This window comes from Carassius carassius, chromosome 8, assembly GCF_963082965.1.
Source record: "Carassius carassius chromosome 8, fCarCar2.1, whole genome shotgun sequence".
Lineage (NCBI taxonomy): Eukaryota > Metazoa > Chordata > Actinopteri > Cypriniformes > Cyprinidae > Carassius > Carassius carassius.
Genome location: NC_081762.1, coordinates 24,446,785 through 24,464,704, shown reverse-complemented (window position 1 = coordinate 24,464,704; position 17,920 = coordinate 24,446,785). Strand labels below are relative to the sequence as shown.

Sequence of the window (17,920 nt, the reverse complement as noted above, 5' to 3'; positions counted from 1 at the left end):
AATAAGCTGATTTACAGACAATTATATCCAATAATTTGGGGAAAAATATCTGTAAATTTACAGATGAGGTAAATTTACATATGAGTTTCAATTGTAGTCTATTAAAACCACCAGTATATTAACCATTTAGAAAATCAGTCCTAATGGAATCAAACCCAAATCCTTCACAGTGATAATTCATCCAGAAATGAAACAAGCGGCATCATTATTTATTCACAATAGTGTTGTTCCAAATCTGTGACTTTCTTTCCTCTGTAAAACACAAGGAAGTTGGTTTTCTGAGACATTTCTCAAAATATCTTCTATCTTTCACAGAAGCAAATCAGTAATACAGGTCTGAAAAGACGTGAATAAATAACAGAATATTCATTTTTGGGTGAACTACTCTTTTATGAATCAAATATTGTAGAAAGGTTTAATTTTTTTCCCCATTTGATTCGTAAATGACTCTTGTTTGATTATTTTTTAATATTAATAATAATAAAATTAATTATATTCTTTTTATGGATCTTGTATTTTAAAGATTTTTTTTTTAAATACAAATATTGTGATCATAAATGTGTGGTACATCAGATTACGCCTCAAGGTGTCCTTCATCCACATTAAACCAGCTGAAATACCAATTCAACAGGGGTACTTGCATTTTCACGCAAAACACATTACAAAACTGTGCACATACAGCATCAGGTACATCTAAATCCACAAACACATACACACAAAAAAAGTGCTGAACTAATACCTAAAAAAAAATACCTTTACATATTAAAGGTCCATTTAAGTGTATTCCTTCCTTCTGCAAAATATGACTTCCAGTAATGGGAACCGAAAATGTTTGGTTACCAATATTCTTCTTCTTCTTCTTCAAAAAAAAAAAAAAAAAAACAAACAATAAAAAAACATTTGTGGAGTAAATAATCATTGTTGAGTGGACTATCCTTCTAACCAGTATATCTATGTCACAATGTCTTAAATTAAATGATCTGTTACTGTGACAAAATCAGAGCATTATTGTTATTAGAGGCAAAGAAACCTATTGTCTCTGTTCATTTTCTTCTTCCTCCACTCTAAACGTTTATGGCAGGGGTGTGGAACATCGGTCCTGGAGAGCCACAGCCCTGCAGAGTTTTGCCTCAACATTTATCAAACAATCTGAACAAGCTAATCAATGTCTGAAGGTTTTTATTTAGATCGAAGCTGAACTCAGCAGGGCTTTGGACGTCCAGGACCGGAGTTAGCCACCCCTGGTATATGGCATAGCATCTTTTTTTCCATAGCCGGAAAGTTATGAATTTTGGCACACAAATAGAGCATTTACATTTAGTCATTTTGCAGATGCTTTTATCCAAAGCGACTTACAATTGGGGGATACATAAAACAATCCTTCTTAAAGAGGCAAACAGACACAGGAAGTGCTTGTAATACCAAGTTTTAGACATTGTTCAAATAAGTACAAGCTAGGAAAAGAAGGAATAAATAAAGAGAAAGATTTTTTGTTTGTTTTTTGTTTTTACAATGAAGCCAAGTAGTTTTGAAAGAGATGAGATTTCAGCTGTTGCTTGAAAATTGTCAGGGATTCAGCATTTCGGATTGGGGTGGGAAGATCATTCCACCAGCCAGGAATGGTGAACGAGAATGTTCTGGAAAGTGATTTTGAGCCTTTTTGTGATGGTAACATCAGGTGTTGCTCACTAGTGGATGTCAGACTTCTGGAGATGATGTAGATTCGTAATAGTGAGTGGAAGTAGAGGGGTGCTCAGTCTGTGGCTGTTCTATATGCAAGCATTCAATGTCTTTAAATACAGTAGATGTGAGCCACAACTGGTAGCCAGTGCAAGAAGATAAAGAGAGGTGTAACATGGGCTCTTTTGGGTTCGTTGAAGACCAGTCATGCCGCTGCATCCTGAATCATATGTAGGTTTGATTGTTGAGGTGCTTGATGGAAGTCCAGCCAGAAGAGCATTGCAGTATTCCAGCCTAAAAATGACATGGGCCTGGACAAGAAGTTGTGCAGCATGCGCTGTTAGAAAGGGCCTGATCTTTCTGATGTTGTGTAATGCAAACCTGCAAGATCGAGCAGTCTTTGCAATGTGGTCTTTGAAGGTCAGCTGGTCATCAAGGTTACACCATGATTTATGAGCGAAGTTGATGGGGAAATTGTAGAAGGGCCTAGCTGGATGGAGAAATCATACTGTAGAGTTGGAGTGTCAGGGAAGACAAGAAGCTCAGTCTTTGCCAGGTTGGGCTGTAGGTGATATTCTTTCATCCATGCTGAGATGTCCACTAGGCTGCCTGAGATATGTGCAGCTACCATTGGATCATCTGGTTGAAATGAAAGATAGAGCTGTGTATCATCAGCATAGCAATGGTAGGAGAATCCATGTGCCTGTATGATGGGACCCAGTGATGTAGTGTATATGGAGAAGAGGAGGGGTCCAAGAACTGATCTCTGAGGAACCCCAGTGACAAGTTGATGTGCTTAGGATACCTCCGCTCCCTCCTATCAGTGAGATAGGATTCAAACCAGCAAAGTGGAATCCCTGTGATGCCCAGTGATGAGATGGCAGACAGAAGGATCTGATGATTGACAGTGTCAAAAGAAGCAGATAGATCCAGAAGAATAAGAACTGTTGTTTTGGAATCCACTTTAGTAATCTTCAGGGCTTCCGTGACTGACAGTAGCGCAGTCTCCATTGAAATGCCACTCCTGAAACCTGACTGGTTAGTGTCCAGTTTGTTGTTCTGTGAAAGAAACAAGGAAGACACTCAATATTAATCGTAGGAAATTTGGAATATCTATCTCAAACCCTCTCGCACCACCAATAGGCTTATTGAACTTTAAGTTCTGGAAGCGAAATTCTCTGATTTCTTTGCTCATGCAGAGACGAATACATAATAAAACATTATTTTTTACAAGTAATTTCTGATAGACCAAACTGTTCTCATAAAGCTCAATGAATTTGACAAAATTCATAAAAAATGGACATGAGACTATATCTTTGCAATGTTTTAGTGGATTGTGACCAAACTTTGTACGTGTTATACCAAGCATGACCTGAGGGCACGAGTAGTTTTGGCACAGCGCCACCTACTGATCAAAATTGACATTTTGTTTTGTTTGTAACTTCTAAACAGTCGACCAAAAATCGTAATATTAATCTTGTTAGATTTGGAGTGGCATACCGAATCGAACGACAACCAATTGTATCATGTCTAACCAACTTGAGCTTGGACCATTTGGAATTTTGTAATAAAATGCTGTATTTTATAAAAGCTGAATTTTATTAATCTTGTTCAACCGCTTCGCTGGAAAGTTTTGAAATTTAGCACACAGATAGAGGACAGTCTCATCATTTATCACAGCAAATTTTGGTATTTCTCTCTAGTGCTTAGGTTGAGCATAGGGACCATTTTTACGGGAAGCATCCTTGCCAGTATTTCTATATAGCCTTAAATATCCAGGTTTTGCCTGTTTGCACTGTACAGGTCGATCATTGTATGACATTCGTGAGAGCTATAGAGAGCAGAGCAGACATCCTAATGATTTCGATTTGCTCTCACTGTACTTTTGGTGTCATACAATGATCAGCAGTGTTGGGGAGTAACTAGTTACATGTAACGGCGTTACGTAATTTAATTACAAAATTATTGTAACTGTAAATAGTTACAGTTACTACGAAAAAATGAGTAATTAAATTACAGTTACTTATGAAATTTTTAACGATTACAAAGGGGATTACATTTGAATATTTACACACATCGACATACAGATTTAACTGATTTCTTTCCCAAATTGCACTGACTATTCTGAGACATACCGCCCTAATAATTTCCGGGATGCGGAAATACAGTCTGGGTATAGAATCCAGTCATAAAAACGAAATGCCTAACGCGGACGGAATATGCCACATTTTGGATGACTAAATCAAAAGTAGGTCAGTACACTTGAATCAAAACATGACATGGACTAGTGTCTGTGAATATTAAGCCCCAAAAAATGCAATATATGACTTGCACATTCTGCGTGTCTGTGGAAATCAGGCACGGACTGGACACCGGGAGAACCGGGACAATTCCCGGTGGCCTGGCAGCCGATTTTGCCCTCTATTTAATATCATTATTGTATAATTGCCTGCCGAATGTAGGCCTACTAAAGCGATCATTTGCGAATCCGCCATTTGATAATTAAATCTCTAATAAGTCATGAAGTGTTAGTCATGACTCGCGCGCTCTCCGCGCTCTCCGCGCCTCCGCCAAACGGTTTGGATCAGACTCCGAGTAATCAATGCGAGAGAGAGAGAGAATAGAGTGGAGTGTGGAAGTGCACAGCTGGAGCAGAGAAGCAGAACTCCTGTTCAGGGTTTCAGGTCAGTTTCATCTGTAAAGATGCTTTTTTGTCTTTGTTTTTTTATTTATTTAATCAAGCAGCAGCACGTTGCTCATCAGTCATCACTCAAAATACTATATAAAGGACATCATTATTATCAGTTGTAATGTTACAGTAGGAATTTAGCTGAAAAAAAATCAGATTTTTTCATAGGTTTAGGGGGAGCTACGACAGACAACACAACTCTTACGAAAATTAACATTTTAATATTTAACTATAAATCCAGAGAAAATGGTTACTATTGTTTAACTGTGGTAACCAAAAATGTAAAATTATTTTACAAATTTTTATTTAAAAATAAATACAAATCCATTTGCAAAAAAAACAAAAACATAATATAGGAGTACACGAGCACATAAACATAATTTCTAGAACTGCTCTGTGTCACTTAATGTGCATTTTACTTATTTTGAGGAAACTATCATCATATACAAAGAGACAGCAGTTTAAAAAAAAAAACCCAATGTTTCAGGAGTTTAGTACACAGAATACGTCCCACTCTTATTAGATAACTGTATTTAAGTTGATGTATATGCTTTTATTTATTAGGCTATTCTTTAATTTTCACAAATTTAGAAAAGTAATCAAAAAGTACTCAAAAGTAATTAGTTACATTACTTTAATAAAGTAATTGAAAAAGTTACACTACTATTACATTTAAACAGGGGAAACCCTTGTAATCTGTAACCTATTACATTTCCAAAGTAACCTTCCCAACACTGATGATCAGTCTGTGCAGCGCTGCTTCAAGTAGAAGAAACGAACAAACACGTGCATGTATTTGCATTGCTTTGACCGTTCTCTGTAGATCTCACCTTCTCACATGCCATGATTGGTCGATTATGTTCAATACCTGTATGTTATTTGTCAAGCTACTTTGGATATTTAACGCAATACAAAGGACATGTAAATGGCACATACTGTATGACCACCATACTTGTGCTAATAATAGGCCAAATCATAAAGTTTAAAAGCATTATTATTTTTCCCCTCTGATTCCTTGCATTATTCAGAAACAAATGCATTTTTTTTTCTGAAGAATTGTTTTTTTCACACTCATCCCCAGAGTGTTTGTCCAATTTTCACCAAAATTGGCTCAGATCATCTTCAGAGCAAACTATTTTTGTAAAATGCATCAACAAAGTTGATGAAGTTTGTTCAAAAGTGGACATGAGGCTTTATCTCTGGAAAGCTTTAGCTGGATTCTGACCAAACTTGGTATGTTTTATAACAAACATGCCCTGAAAAGTTTCAGCCCAGTGCCACCTACTGGTCAAAATCTATAAAAATGTACACTAATCAAGGTGTTCAGGTGTGTTGAAGCAGGGTTGGAATTGAAGTCTGCAGGAAAGTACAGTAGCTCTCTAGGAGCAGGGTTGGAGATGCCTGGTCTTTACTGAGCGATTAAAGACAGCACCTAAGCTCTTCAGTTTACCTCTGTTGTGCTTATTATTTTATTTTTTTATTTTTTTACAGTGCCCTTTGCACGCCAATAGTCCAAATAAGTTCATTTACCCATCTTGCTCTCTTAAACATTTTAAAAACTAAAAGCATGTTACTAACAGGAAGGGGTCAAACACATATTATTCTTTGTATTTACACAAAAGAAACTAGATCACTGTTAAAGAGATTAGAAAATGTTTTATTTTTTCAGAAAGATGAAATATATTATGTTCACATAATTTAAGATGCAATTTTAAAGGAAAATGCCACCGTTTTTTTCATATTCCACTATGTTCTTCCCTCAACTTAGATGAGTTGATACGTACATCTCCTCGCTGTAGCGTGCGGCGCCACTATGCTAGTGTTAACTTAGGAACATTCATTCCTTAGGATCCAAAAAGGGATGAATTTAGAAGCCACCAAACACTTCAATGTTTTTCCTATTTAAAGACGGTTACATTAGTATTTACACGAGTAAGCATGGTGACACAAAATAAAACTTGTCGATATTCTAAGCGGATAAAAAATAACTATAATTTATGGCAGAAGAGCAATCGCAGCACTTCGACCTCAGCGCAGTAATATCATCACTCCTGAAAACTCCTCATTTTGGTTGTATTGCGTAAGGTAGAGGGAGAGGGGGAAGGGGAGTTTTTATGAGTGATGATATTACAGCGACGAGGTCGAAGTGGTGCGAAGTGCTCTTCCGCCATACATAGTCATAATTTTTTATCCACTTAGGAAATAATTTATCCACTTAGGATCCTAAGGAATGAATGGTGCTAAGCTAAACGCCAGCATAGTGGTGCCGCGAGCTACAGTGTTTGAGTGCACGCACTGAGATGGGAGAGGTATGTATCAACTCTGTGGTATTGGGTAGAAAATTAGATTATAAATACATTTTATAAATAAAACAAGCATTTTAATAATTTATGATGAAATTGGGGGGGTTAGGAGAAGAGTCTTTTTAAAGTAGAACCAAGAACTAAGAGTAGAAATTAGCAGCCATTTTCCTATGTCTATTGGGAACTCCAGTGAAAGGGTGAGCAGGAGCTGCAGCTGTAGCGTGAAGTGATTCCCTTTGCTTCAAGTCTGTCTCCATATCATAACATGCTGCCGCTTGTCTTAACTGCCCTTCTTCAGCGGGTTCAGTGATTTTCTCTTGATCACCGTTGGGATGAAACCTTTTGTAGTATATTGTTTTCACTAGTATTCCAATGACGTACAAACCTAGTAGTGTCGGGATCACCATGTAAGGATTTAAGGAGCTCCAGCAGCCTTCGTACTCAAACACCTTCCAGGACCAGAAGCACAGCAGCATCACTGTGTCCAATCCCATGAAACTATAATAGAGAATAGTCTTTGATTTTATGCTTCCTGTCGATATGTTAAACCAGCAGAAGTACCAGATGAGTCCAACAGTAGCTCTGAAGAGCCATTCCCAACCACGATGTTCCATTAAATTTGTTTTCTGGCTCCAGGCCACTAAAACCAGCAGCATCCACAAGGACAGGAAGTGAGCTATGATGTAGCATGGCAATACACTGCAGAAGAGTGCCAGAGCAGTTACACGGGGAATAATCACCAACAAGTTCCACAGGAAGTAGACGCCAGTGGAGATCCAACTCATCTTGCGTTTTTCAGGAAGAAAGGCCCGCATGCAGCGGTGGTACATAGCAACACTACTGGCAATTGCAGCAGCTGATGTAAGGATTTTTAAACCTGAAACAAAAAACCATTGCATGTTATAAAACAATATCACATATTGCAATAGTGCTGTTCTTCATAATAATAACAACTAGCAATAAGGGCTTTCAAAACTCTGCTTTGTGAAGCTCTGAAACCTTTGATTCATTTTAAATGTTTCTGAACCAGTGTTTATATTTCACCTGATCTCAGATCAGTTTTATTTGAAGGCATTTTTCATGACACATTTTTTTTTACAGTAAAAAAGAAAGAGTTAATATTCTTATTGTTCTGATTAACCAAGCTCTCTAATAAACAAACACAACAAGCGCTACAAATTCATTTCTCTCATGACAACTGGAGAACTTATCATTAAAATATAAATGGCAATGTTAATGTGTTTGGTCTTGGCGTTATAGATCTTCTACACTGCTGTGGCAAAATAAGAAACAAAACTTGCTACTGCCAATACATCCACATATATGATGCTGTGAGCATGTAGGAAATACTGCTGCTGTACACTTAACATATGAAATAACCCCCATATATAACATACATGAAATTTCCCTGTAGCAGGTCTATACAGGTGGAGCTGGGGGAGGTGGAGAATTTCTTATCTGCATTGCAACTGCTACAGCAAGCACTATCCAAGTATTTGAATGTTGAGCAGTGAGCTCATTGGATGCTGATGCAATAGAAACCAATCGGAAATTATATGAAATTGGCCTGCGCCATCTAGAGTTTCATGACACAACTTTGTATTAAATAATATTATAAAGATATAGGGCCCTATTTTAATGATCTAAGCAAATGGTCTAAAGTGCACAGTGCAGGTGCAATCAGGGCATGCCCAATTTACTTATGCTAGTTTAACGATGGTAAAACGCTTCGCACACCCAGCACATGTTCTAAATGGGTTGTCCCTATTCTCTTAATGAGTAATGGGTGTTTTTTGGGTCTCATCTCCCATCCCCTTTAATAGCCAGTTGCGTTTGTGCCATGGAGGGTTCGCTATTTACATTGTGAAATGTAATTTTTAATTGTTTGTAAACATTTAAAAAAATGTTTGTGAGCTGCTGCATGTCCCTATGTGTATAATAAGCAAAGTGTATGCATGTTGTGCACCCGTCTAGGCGCATATTTCTAACGCGCTCTTTAAATAACAAAGATCAAATATTGTGCGAGACTTTAGAACAGGTTTGAGTTGGTCTATGGCGCAGTCTATTTTCAGTTCCTCAAAATAGCAATGTGCTAACAATGCGCCTTTTTTAGACTAGCACGCCCATGGGCGCACAAATGGGTGCAAATGCATTTGCTATTTAAACAACGGGGTGCAGGATTGGAAAATGAGAACGGCGTCAGGCTGAAACTAGCAAAAACACTTGGGTGTATGAAAGGGACCTTCATATATGGTATTATATGATTTTAATTGCATTTTATAGATTACACTATAGATAAAACATTTGAAAATGGTTAAAAAGTTGTATGTTTGAGCTGAATTTTGTGTGGTGTTTCAGCTGCTTCAAAAAAGTGAATAACTTTCTGAAGCTTCAATAAATTCAAAGTTCTGAAAAGCTTTATTTCTCCATCACTAGAGATTCTGAGCAAAACAAAAGAGCCATTCGTTTGATGTTTGGAATGATTTGGTTGAGTGAACAAACCAAATGACTCACAAAGATAGTCAATCGATGACATAATTTTCCATTATGGGTTAATCATTGCTTTAAGTGGTTTAGAGACACATAAGAATTATGAGCTGAAAAAAAGTAGGTGCTCTGGATTTGAAACAGACCTGTAATAATCTCCAACTCTCGTCTCTGTAGGATTATAGACATCATGAGTATGAGTTGTGGGGCACTTTCAGAAAATGTCTCAAATAGACGAAGCATCTGAAGATCATGGTTCAGGTACACAGCTACACCCTCTGTGAAACTGTTAGTGTGCTGAAGAAAATGTGTTGTGGAAATCTCTATCACTCCAGCATACCTGTGAACACAAGGTGTCAATTAATACAACAACATAAAATTCAATAAACAAAAGTGAGGCCACAGTTTATTTAGACGTGGAAACAGTTTGAGTGTTCCTATACCAGTTCTCAATCACATCTATCGAGTTTGTCTTTAAATGATAACCCAAATTAGTTGTTCACACAAAATAGCTCTATTTAATTCTGAATTAAGTTGATATTGAAGGGATAGTTCACCAAAAAAATGAAAGTTCCACCATCCTAATGCCATTCCAAACCCACAAGTGTCATGAAATACAAAGTGTCTTTTAAATAAATAAAAAAATGTGTTTGTGTGACACAAGAGAATTAAACTCATTGGTTCTCCTACATCAAGCATGCATATTTGAGCTCCCATTTGCCATATTTGATTATGCATACTAATCAAAGTATGTGGACAAAAACCTAAATTAAATCATATACAGTGATTGTGTCTCTTAAGAAAGAATTGATAAAACTCCTTAATTCATATATATCATGTTTACAATGTCCGTATGAACATACTGACGTATCAAAGGTTTGGGTGAAAGGTTTTAGGAAAAATATCATAATTTGTGCTTTGAAAGATGAACAAAAGCGTTTAGAATGACATGAGTAACTGTTGACAGAGTTTGGGTTAATGATGCCTTTCGGTGCTCATAAATTTATCTCATTTAGCATTACTCTTGTGAAACAGAAGTGTGCTTAATGTGCACTTGCAATGTCGATAATTCAAAATGTAAAAGTTAACCATATTTCAAACACACATTAAAGACTTATTGGCCATAAAAAGCACTCTAGTTCAACTAATTGGATTTACGTTGTTGTTGTTTTTTTGGCACATTTTTTTGAAACTGTCAAAAACTGTTCTCTAAGCTGAAAATGCTGAAAGTTTATTTGTCACAACTGTTTGCTGTAACATCAGAACATGATTGCATGTCTGCCAAATGTACTAACTCACCCAAAATATAGAATTGATGCCTAGTAATTGTTTTAGTGACTTGGTCAGGTTTTTGTCATTGTGTGAGACACATTGATTAAAATGTTTAGTTTTTTTTTCCACCATGTTATGAAACCATGAAATTTTATATTTATATAACATTTATATATTTATTTATTTATATAATATAATTTTATTTCATGTTTTTTTATATTCAATTTGTTTTTCTACTTCTATGACTTCAGACTGCTTTCTGTTCTATTGTTCTAAAAAAGAGTGTCACTTTTGTTTGTGTATTACCTGGTATTTTAAATGACATATTTCAACAGTACATAAAAATATATTGGGAAAAATCAATACTGTAGTACATAAATAAATATATATATATATATATATATATATATATATATATATATATATATATATATATATATATATATATATATATATATATAAATATAAATATATATTATTCATACTGGACATTTTATTTTAGAAATGTAAACTATTGACCATTGCCTATTCATTTTAAACAGTTTATTGTTGTACCCCTACACCAACACCACACATTTCTTATATCTACCTATTGCTCTTCCACAACAAGCATCTGTGAATTTTCAATGTACATGTACCACTGTTCCACATTTCTACAGATAAATGTACTGTATAAACATATATGTATTGCTACTGCTGTTTAGGGTTGTGACATTCCTCGTTGTTCAAAAATGTTAGTGATCAATAAAAAATGATAATAATCACACACACAAAAAATGGTAGTGATTGTGCTAGACAAACTCCATATACAGGGGCATCTCAATAAATTAGAATGTCGTAGAAAAGTTCATTTATTTCAGTAATTCAAATCAAATTGTGAAACTCATGTATTAAATAAATTCAATGTTGCTGACCAGCTTTTTGAAGATGCTGATTTCATTTTCCAGCAGGATTTGGCACCTGCCCACACTGCCAAAAGCACCAAAAGTTGGTTAAATGACCATGGTGTTGGTGTGCTTGACTGGCCAGACCTGAACCCCAGAGAGAATCTATGGGGTATTGTCACGAGGAAGATGAGAAACAAGAGACCAAACAATACAGATGAGCTGAAGGCCACTGTCAAAGAAACCTGGGCTTCATACCACCTCAGCAGTGCCACAAACTGATCACCTCCATACCACGCTGAATTGAGGCAGTAATTCAAGCGAAAGGAGCCCCTACCAAGTAATGAGTACATGTACAGTAAATGAACGTACATTCCAGGAAGGCCAACAATTCACAAATTTTTATTATTATTATTATTGGCCTTATGAAGTATTCTAATTTGTTGAGATTGGCTTTTTGTAAAATGTGAGCCAAAGTCATCACAAATAAAAGAACCAAAGACTTAAACTACTTCAGTCTGTGTGCATTGAATTTGTTTAAAACACAAGTTTCACAATTTGAGTTGAATTACTGAAATAAAGGAAATTTTCTATGACATTATAATTTATTGAGATGCACGTGTATATGCTTCCAAACTTGGTTGATTGGCAAGACTGTGTTTCATTAAGGCTGATTTATACTTAAAGGAGACAACAATGGAACAGGAAAAGATGGCATTCTTTCAGTCTACACAAGGACTTGTACCCAGGCAGATCAACACTGTCTGTCGCGGACATCTACTGATGTATAATGCGGTGTAGTATAATAAATTAAAAGACACTTGTTCTTTGCTTCATTTTAATTTATATAAGAAGATAATTAACATTAAAATAAATTAATCAGGCTACAGCGTAGGTTCGATGTAGAAGTATAAATCAGCCTTCACAATGGCGTGTAGGTCTGCAAAGGGGAAGACATTTTCTGGTAAATTTCCAGATTAGTTTCACACGGAAATGGACTAAATATTTCCAAAAGTTTCCAAAAATACTGGAAAACTTCCAAATATTTTGGAAATTTTCTGCCCCTTTTCAACCTTTATGGCAAACCATTTGCCAACTTAGCAGACATGAAAACCATTCCATGTCAGATATTTATAGAATATATTAGACACACGTCTGACAGATTTTGATAACTGAATGGATCATCTTGCATGTGATGGTTCACACAATGAAAGAATGTGTAGAAGTTGTGAAGAGAGTTTGAAAGTTTCACTGTTAATCAACAATTTAGTTATTGTGTATTATTTTTCACAAGAGTATTCAAGGAAAATTGAGAAGCAAATCTGTCACAGACCTGAGGTAGACTCCGAGCTGCAGGAAGTGAAATGGTTTGATCAATGAATGGTTCTTTGCAAATTTCTCCACCTTAGTCTCAATCTTCTCCAGGTAATCAGAGTACCAGAGCCAGCTGAACACCTGTAACAACACTGAAGAGCCCAACAGCAGAAAGATCAGCACTGCCATATACACATAGGCCCCATCCTTATATAATGACACAACAGTCCATATGTCCAGCGCTATATCCAGCAGGAACAATAACAGTCCCATCAAAGTAAACAGATAGTCCAATAAAGAGTAATGAAATGGGAAGCTCTCCTCCATGATTCCCAGTGAGAGAAACCTTACAGTATGATAATAAAAACACAAAACCTCCTTTTGCTACTGTTAAAAAGATCTGAAACAGACAGTAAACTTTAGACTCATTCATAACTCCTCCCAAGTCTTTTAATGATTAGCCTGTCTCAGAATGTAGGGAATGATGTAATATAACCATATGACCAGACTCACAGGCATTGGTTAAAATCTTTAATAGCGATCAGTGAAAAAGCCAAAGTGGTAGGCAGTGATTCAGCCAAAAATTAATTGCTTAAAGGCATAGTTCACCCAAAAATGAAAGTCTGATGTTTATCTGTGTACCCCCAGGCTACCCAATATGTAGGTGACTTTGTTTCTTCAGTAGAAGATTTTTAGCTGAAAAAGTTGCAGTCTATCAGCCTTATAATGGAAGTAGATGGGAATAACAGCTAAAACACAATAAAACAAAAACAAAAAAACACAAAAACAGAAACAAATTAAACCCTTCATGATGATACACCTATGTGTAAAGACCAGTGTTTGGAATAACGGCGTTTAAAAGAACGGCGTTAGGTAACGACGTTATTTTTTCAGTAACAGGTTAATCTAACTAATTACTTTTCCCGTCGTTACAACGCCGTTAACGTTACTGAACGTTAAATGCGGTGCGTTACTATGCATTGATTTAATATGCAATCCGAACGCACCCTGGCTCACACAGCGAGTGAGAAGGTGGGTTAATAACGAGATAAGCGATTATGATTGGCTAAGGCAGAGTCATGTGTTTCATGGTAGCCAATCAGAGCCAGTGTTTTTACACACACGCGCCAGCGGCGCCAAACACACACAGTCACACACACGCAACAGCTAAATAGTGATGGGAAGTTCGGATCATTTTACCGACTCGGACTTTTGAGTCTCGTTCAGCAAAATGAACGAATCTTTTTTCGAGTCATTTCGTTCATTTCGTTCATTTTAGCCAAATGTAATGAAAATGTTATGTGTTACTTCCCCAACACACCTAGTAGCCTACTTACGCAAACGTTGATCACACTAAAAACAATACAAAACTAAAATGCTATAAGATACAGAAAAAAAAATTCATTCTTTACCTGGGTCTTCAGTCTGTGATTAGCTCACCTCGCCTCTTATCTGACAAGAGTCCTCGGGTTTAAGTCATTCCTTAATCATGTGACAGCCCTATACGCAAAACTAACGCATTCTTGAGCCGGGAAGAGAATTGATTAGTTCAGGGGTTTTCAAACTGTGGGTCGCGACCCACTTGTGGGTCACAGAATGGAACAAGGTGGGTCACACAAAGTCACTTGGCTGCAGCTAAATTTGCGTTTCAATAAAAACACACACACACACTCACACAGTTCAGTCTAGGGCTGCACGAATGTGACGAGTGGGGCGGGGCCGAGAGCCGTGGAGTGATTGGGAAATGAGCGACACCTGCAACACTCACCGGTCTCGAGAACCCCGGAGGAGATAGGAAGTATACAAAAGAGGAGCGACGACAGTGAAGGACGAGAGAGGCCACTGGGTGGTGTCTGTACTTCCCGGTCAGAGAGCACCTGTCCATCAAAAGCTCACTATCCAATCAGAGTAGATCACTGTTAACACCACCCCCATGAGATGTTTGTGTCAAAACACCAAACGAAAAACTGCGAAACGTAAGCGAAATCTGTAGCAATGAATTCAGAATCCACGATTAGCGAAAACGAATCTTTGAAAAACATTAACAAAGAATGAAGCATATTTGAAGAGCCTGTTAAATTTGTGTGACTGAGTTAATTTTTTTTCATTTTCATAGTGTTTTTCTTCTTTTGTAATGGCATATTTTTGATAGTTTCTGAAAAAGTTACGTTCAGTTTTATAAAGTTTCGTTCATTATTATTGAAACAAATGTAATTCCATAAGCAGGGCACAAATGCAGGATTAATTGTAACACTACAAGATTTAAACATTTCCACATAACAAAATGTACAAAAGTTTGCAATATTTCCTTGATGTATCATCTCTGTTTAGAGAAAAATTTGCCAAAGTTCAGAAGTCTTTTGAAGATATTGCTGAACATTTATTTAACCATCACAAAAATAAATATATTTTTTTTATTATTATTTAAAATGAGACACATCTGTTTATTATAATTTTTTACCAATTTCACAATTATTTTAATCTCAAAACTGTTAGATAGCTCTGCTTTGCTTCTCATGCTTTTCTAAATAAGTGTTGGATTGTGCTCCGTTCTCGCCGACACAAACGGAAGATCATGAATGTATTTTCTGCAACAAAACACAGCAGCGCAGATTACAGTTCACTAGAGTGAGCCTGCTTCACGTTTTTATGGACACTACATATTTTAACGTCTGTAAACAAAAATTAAAACTGAAATATTAGTAGTGAAAATTTGTTATTTTTATTAAATACTTAATTTCTGTCATCAAACTTTTAAGATTAGGCTTAAAGTAATGTCAATCGTTTTCTTATTTTTTTTATATATATATATTTTGGTGGGTCGTGAAATAGATTACACTTGTCTAGGTGGGTCGTAGAATGGAAAAGTTTGGGAACCACTGGATTAGTTCATCTCATGAGTCTTTTGGGTCAAGTTTGACTCGTTCCTTAATCACGTGACAGCCCCATACGCAAAACTAACGCAGTCTTGAGCCAGAAAGAGAATTGATTAGTTCATCTCATGAGTCTTTCGGGTCTCGGGTCGAGTTTGACTCGTTCCTTAATCACGTGACAGCCCCATACGCAAAACTAACGCAGTCTTGAGCCGGAAAGAGAATTGATTAGTTCATCTCATGAGTCTTTCGGGTCTCGGGTCGAGTTTGACTCGTTCCTTAATCACGTGACAGACCCATACGCTATTTCTGACATTTTCTGTCACTGTGTTTTTGTTACTGTTTGTTGAGGATCTGTGGTTTGTTATTATTTTATAAATAAATAAAACCCTGTTATAAATAAAATATTGATTAATTTGTCTTTTTGACTGTCTATCAGTAAATAAACACTAGGCTATATAATAATATAATAATTCAAGCTTACAATAAAAAGTATTTATACTAGTTTGTTCATTTTTACTCCAAGTTTGAAGTTGGCTGGGATAATAATTGCTTTTCCTAGGCAGACTTGACATATTGGTGTAATGTATAAGAAGATTGCTCAAAAAAGGACATAATGACATATACATTAAAAGCAAATAACATTTTGAATTTGAATTATTAATGTTAGTTTAAAACATTAAGGTTATGATAACTTCAGCTTTAACAGTTTTAACCCAGCTCAGAGTGAGGAGGATACTTCAGATCCTGGTGCTACTGCCAGTGCAGGGGCCATGTTTTGGGAAGACTTTGACGAGAGGGTAGCAAGCTTGAGGCCTTCTGCTACCTCTTCTAAGACATCAGATGCTATAAAGGTGCAGGCCTACCTTGCAGGGCCACTCTTACCCCACACATCAGACCCTCTGGCCTGGTGGAGGAGATGTTCACCAGTATACAAAAGCCTTTCTGAAGTCACAAAGACAAGACTTTACATTGTGGCCACATCTGTGCCATCTGAAATATTTTTTTCTAAAACTGGGCAGATTATCTCAGATAGAAGAAACAGACTCAGCCCATCCAAGGTCAGGGAGCTTGTTTTTTTTTAATGCAAACATGCCTTAAAGCAAGTCCTAAAAATATAGCCACCGTGTGTTATTTATTTTAAAGCTTATTTATTTTTATTTATTTAGAAAAAGACCAGCTTGTTGTGCAATATTTTTGTTGTTGTTGTGATTTTAAAGGTAATTTGTTATTGTTATATAGCTCCGTAGCTTTAGTATCTCTTAATTTTCATTTATTTTTATTTAAATGGTTTAAAATTATTTGGGGAATAGTTATCCTCTTTGATATAAAGTTTTTATTTTGGCACAAAAGTGTTATTTATTTTAAAATGTATTCATTTTAAATTATTATATAAAAAAAGCAAAGCTTGTTGTGCAATATTTAGTTTTTCTTTTTTTATATTGTACTTTTAAAGTTCATTTGTTAAGGTTATTAGACCCTGTGGCTTTATTATCTTTTAATTTTATTTTTAATTATTTACTTTTTTATTATTTTGATTTATTTTGGAATAGTTGTCCTCTTTGTTACAAAGCTTTTCTGGCACAAAAATAAACAATAAACAACAATTCAAAAGTATGTACACAGTGTTTTTTTAATGTTTATAAAGTGTCATATGTTACAAAAGTATGGTTTATACAGACAATCTGATTTAATAATTACTCTAGCCAATGTTGTCACATCACGGGACAAAAGAACGAACAACCCGAAGAACCGAAAGATGAACTAACCAATTCTCTCTCGGCTCAATACTGCATTCTTTTACTGTCTATGGTTTTAGCGTATGGGGCTGTCACGTGATTAAGGAATGACTCGACCCGACCCGAAGACTCATGAGATGAACTAATCAATTCTCTTTCCGGCTCATATTGCATTGGTTTTAGCGTATGTGGCTGTCACGTGATTAAGGAACGAGTCAAAAACCCGATAGACCCGAACTATGAACTAATCAATTCTCTTTCCGGCTCAGACTGCATTGGGTAAGCGTATGGGGCTGTCACGTGATTAAGGAACGAGTCAAAAACCCGATAGACCCGAACTATGAACTAATCAATTCTCTTTCCGGCTCAAGACTGCATTGACTGACAGGTGAACATCTCGGTTACGTATGTAACCTTGGTTCCCTGAATAGGGAACGAGATGCTGCGGTGACGTCACCACGTATGGGAACACCTTCGGTGTGACGAATGTCTGAAGCCCTATACCATCCCGCCAATCCTATTGGCCAAATAGCGCGTGGCACCGCCCAGCATGCGTAGGCATATATATACCTGGTGCCGCGTGCCATTTACCTCAGATTTCATGACGAGAAGAGAAGAAAGCTATCAAGGTACGGCACGGCCAGAACCGCAGCATCTCGTTCCCTATTCAGGGAACCAA

General features: G+C 36.5%; 1 protein-coding gene across 1 annotated transcript; it reads right to left on the bottom strand.

Annotated features, from left to right (window-relative positions):
- Nucleotides 1-6,005: 6,005 nt before the first annotated feature.
- Nucleotides 6,006-13,041, bottom strand: LOC132145609 (XK-related protein 8-like). Its single transcript, XM_059556745.1, has 3 exons — nucleotides 12,649-13,041; nucleotides 9,306-9,499; nucleotides 6,006-7,549 (listed from the first exon to the last, which is right to left on the bottom strand). Exons 1-3 carry the CDS (start codon nucleotides 12,954-12,956, stop codon nucleotides 6,813-6,815), a joined length of 1,239 nt encoding a protein of 412 aa, XP_059412728.1. The 5' UTR covers nucleotides 12,957-13,041; the 3' UTR covers nucleotides 6,006-6,812.
- Nucleotides 13,042-17,920: the final 4,879 nt, after the last annotated feature.

Excerpts from the sequence above, each read along its gene's own strand:
- LOC132145609 (XM_059556745.1), bottom strand. The coding sequence starts at position 12,956 with ATGGAGGAGAGCTTCCCATTTCATTACTCTTTATTGGACTATCTGTTT. Across the intron at positions 9,500-12,648 it reads CAGCTCGGAGTCTACCTCAG|GTATGCTGGAGTGATAGAGA; the intron begins GTCTGTGACAGA and ends TTGTGTTCACAG. Across the intron at positions 7,550-9,305 it reads AGAGTTGGAGATTATTACAG|GTTTAAAAATCCTTACATCA; the intron begins GTCTGTTTCAAA and ends TTTTTGTTTCAG.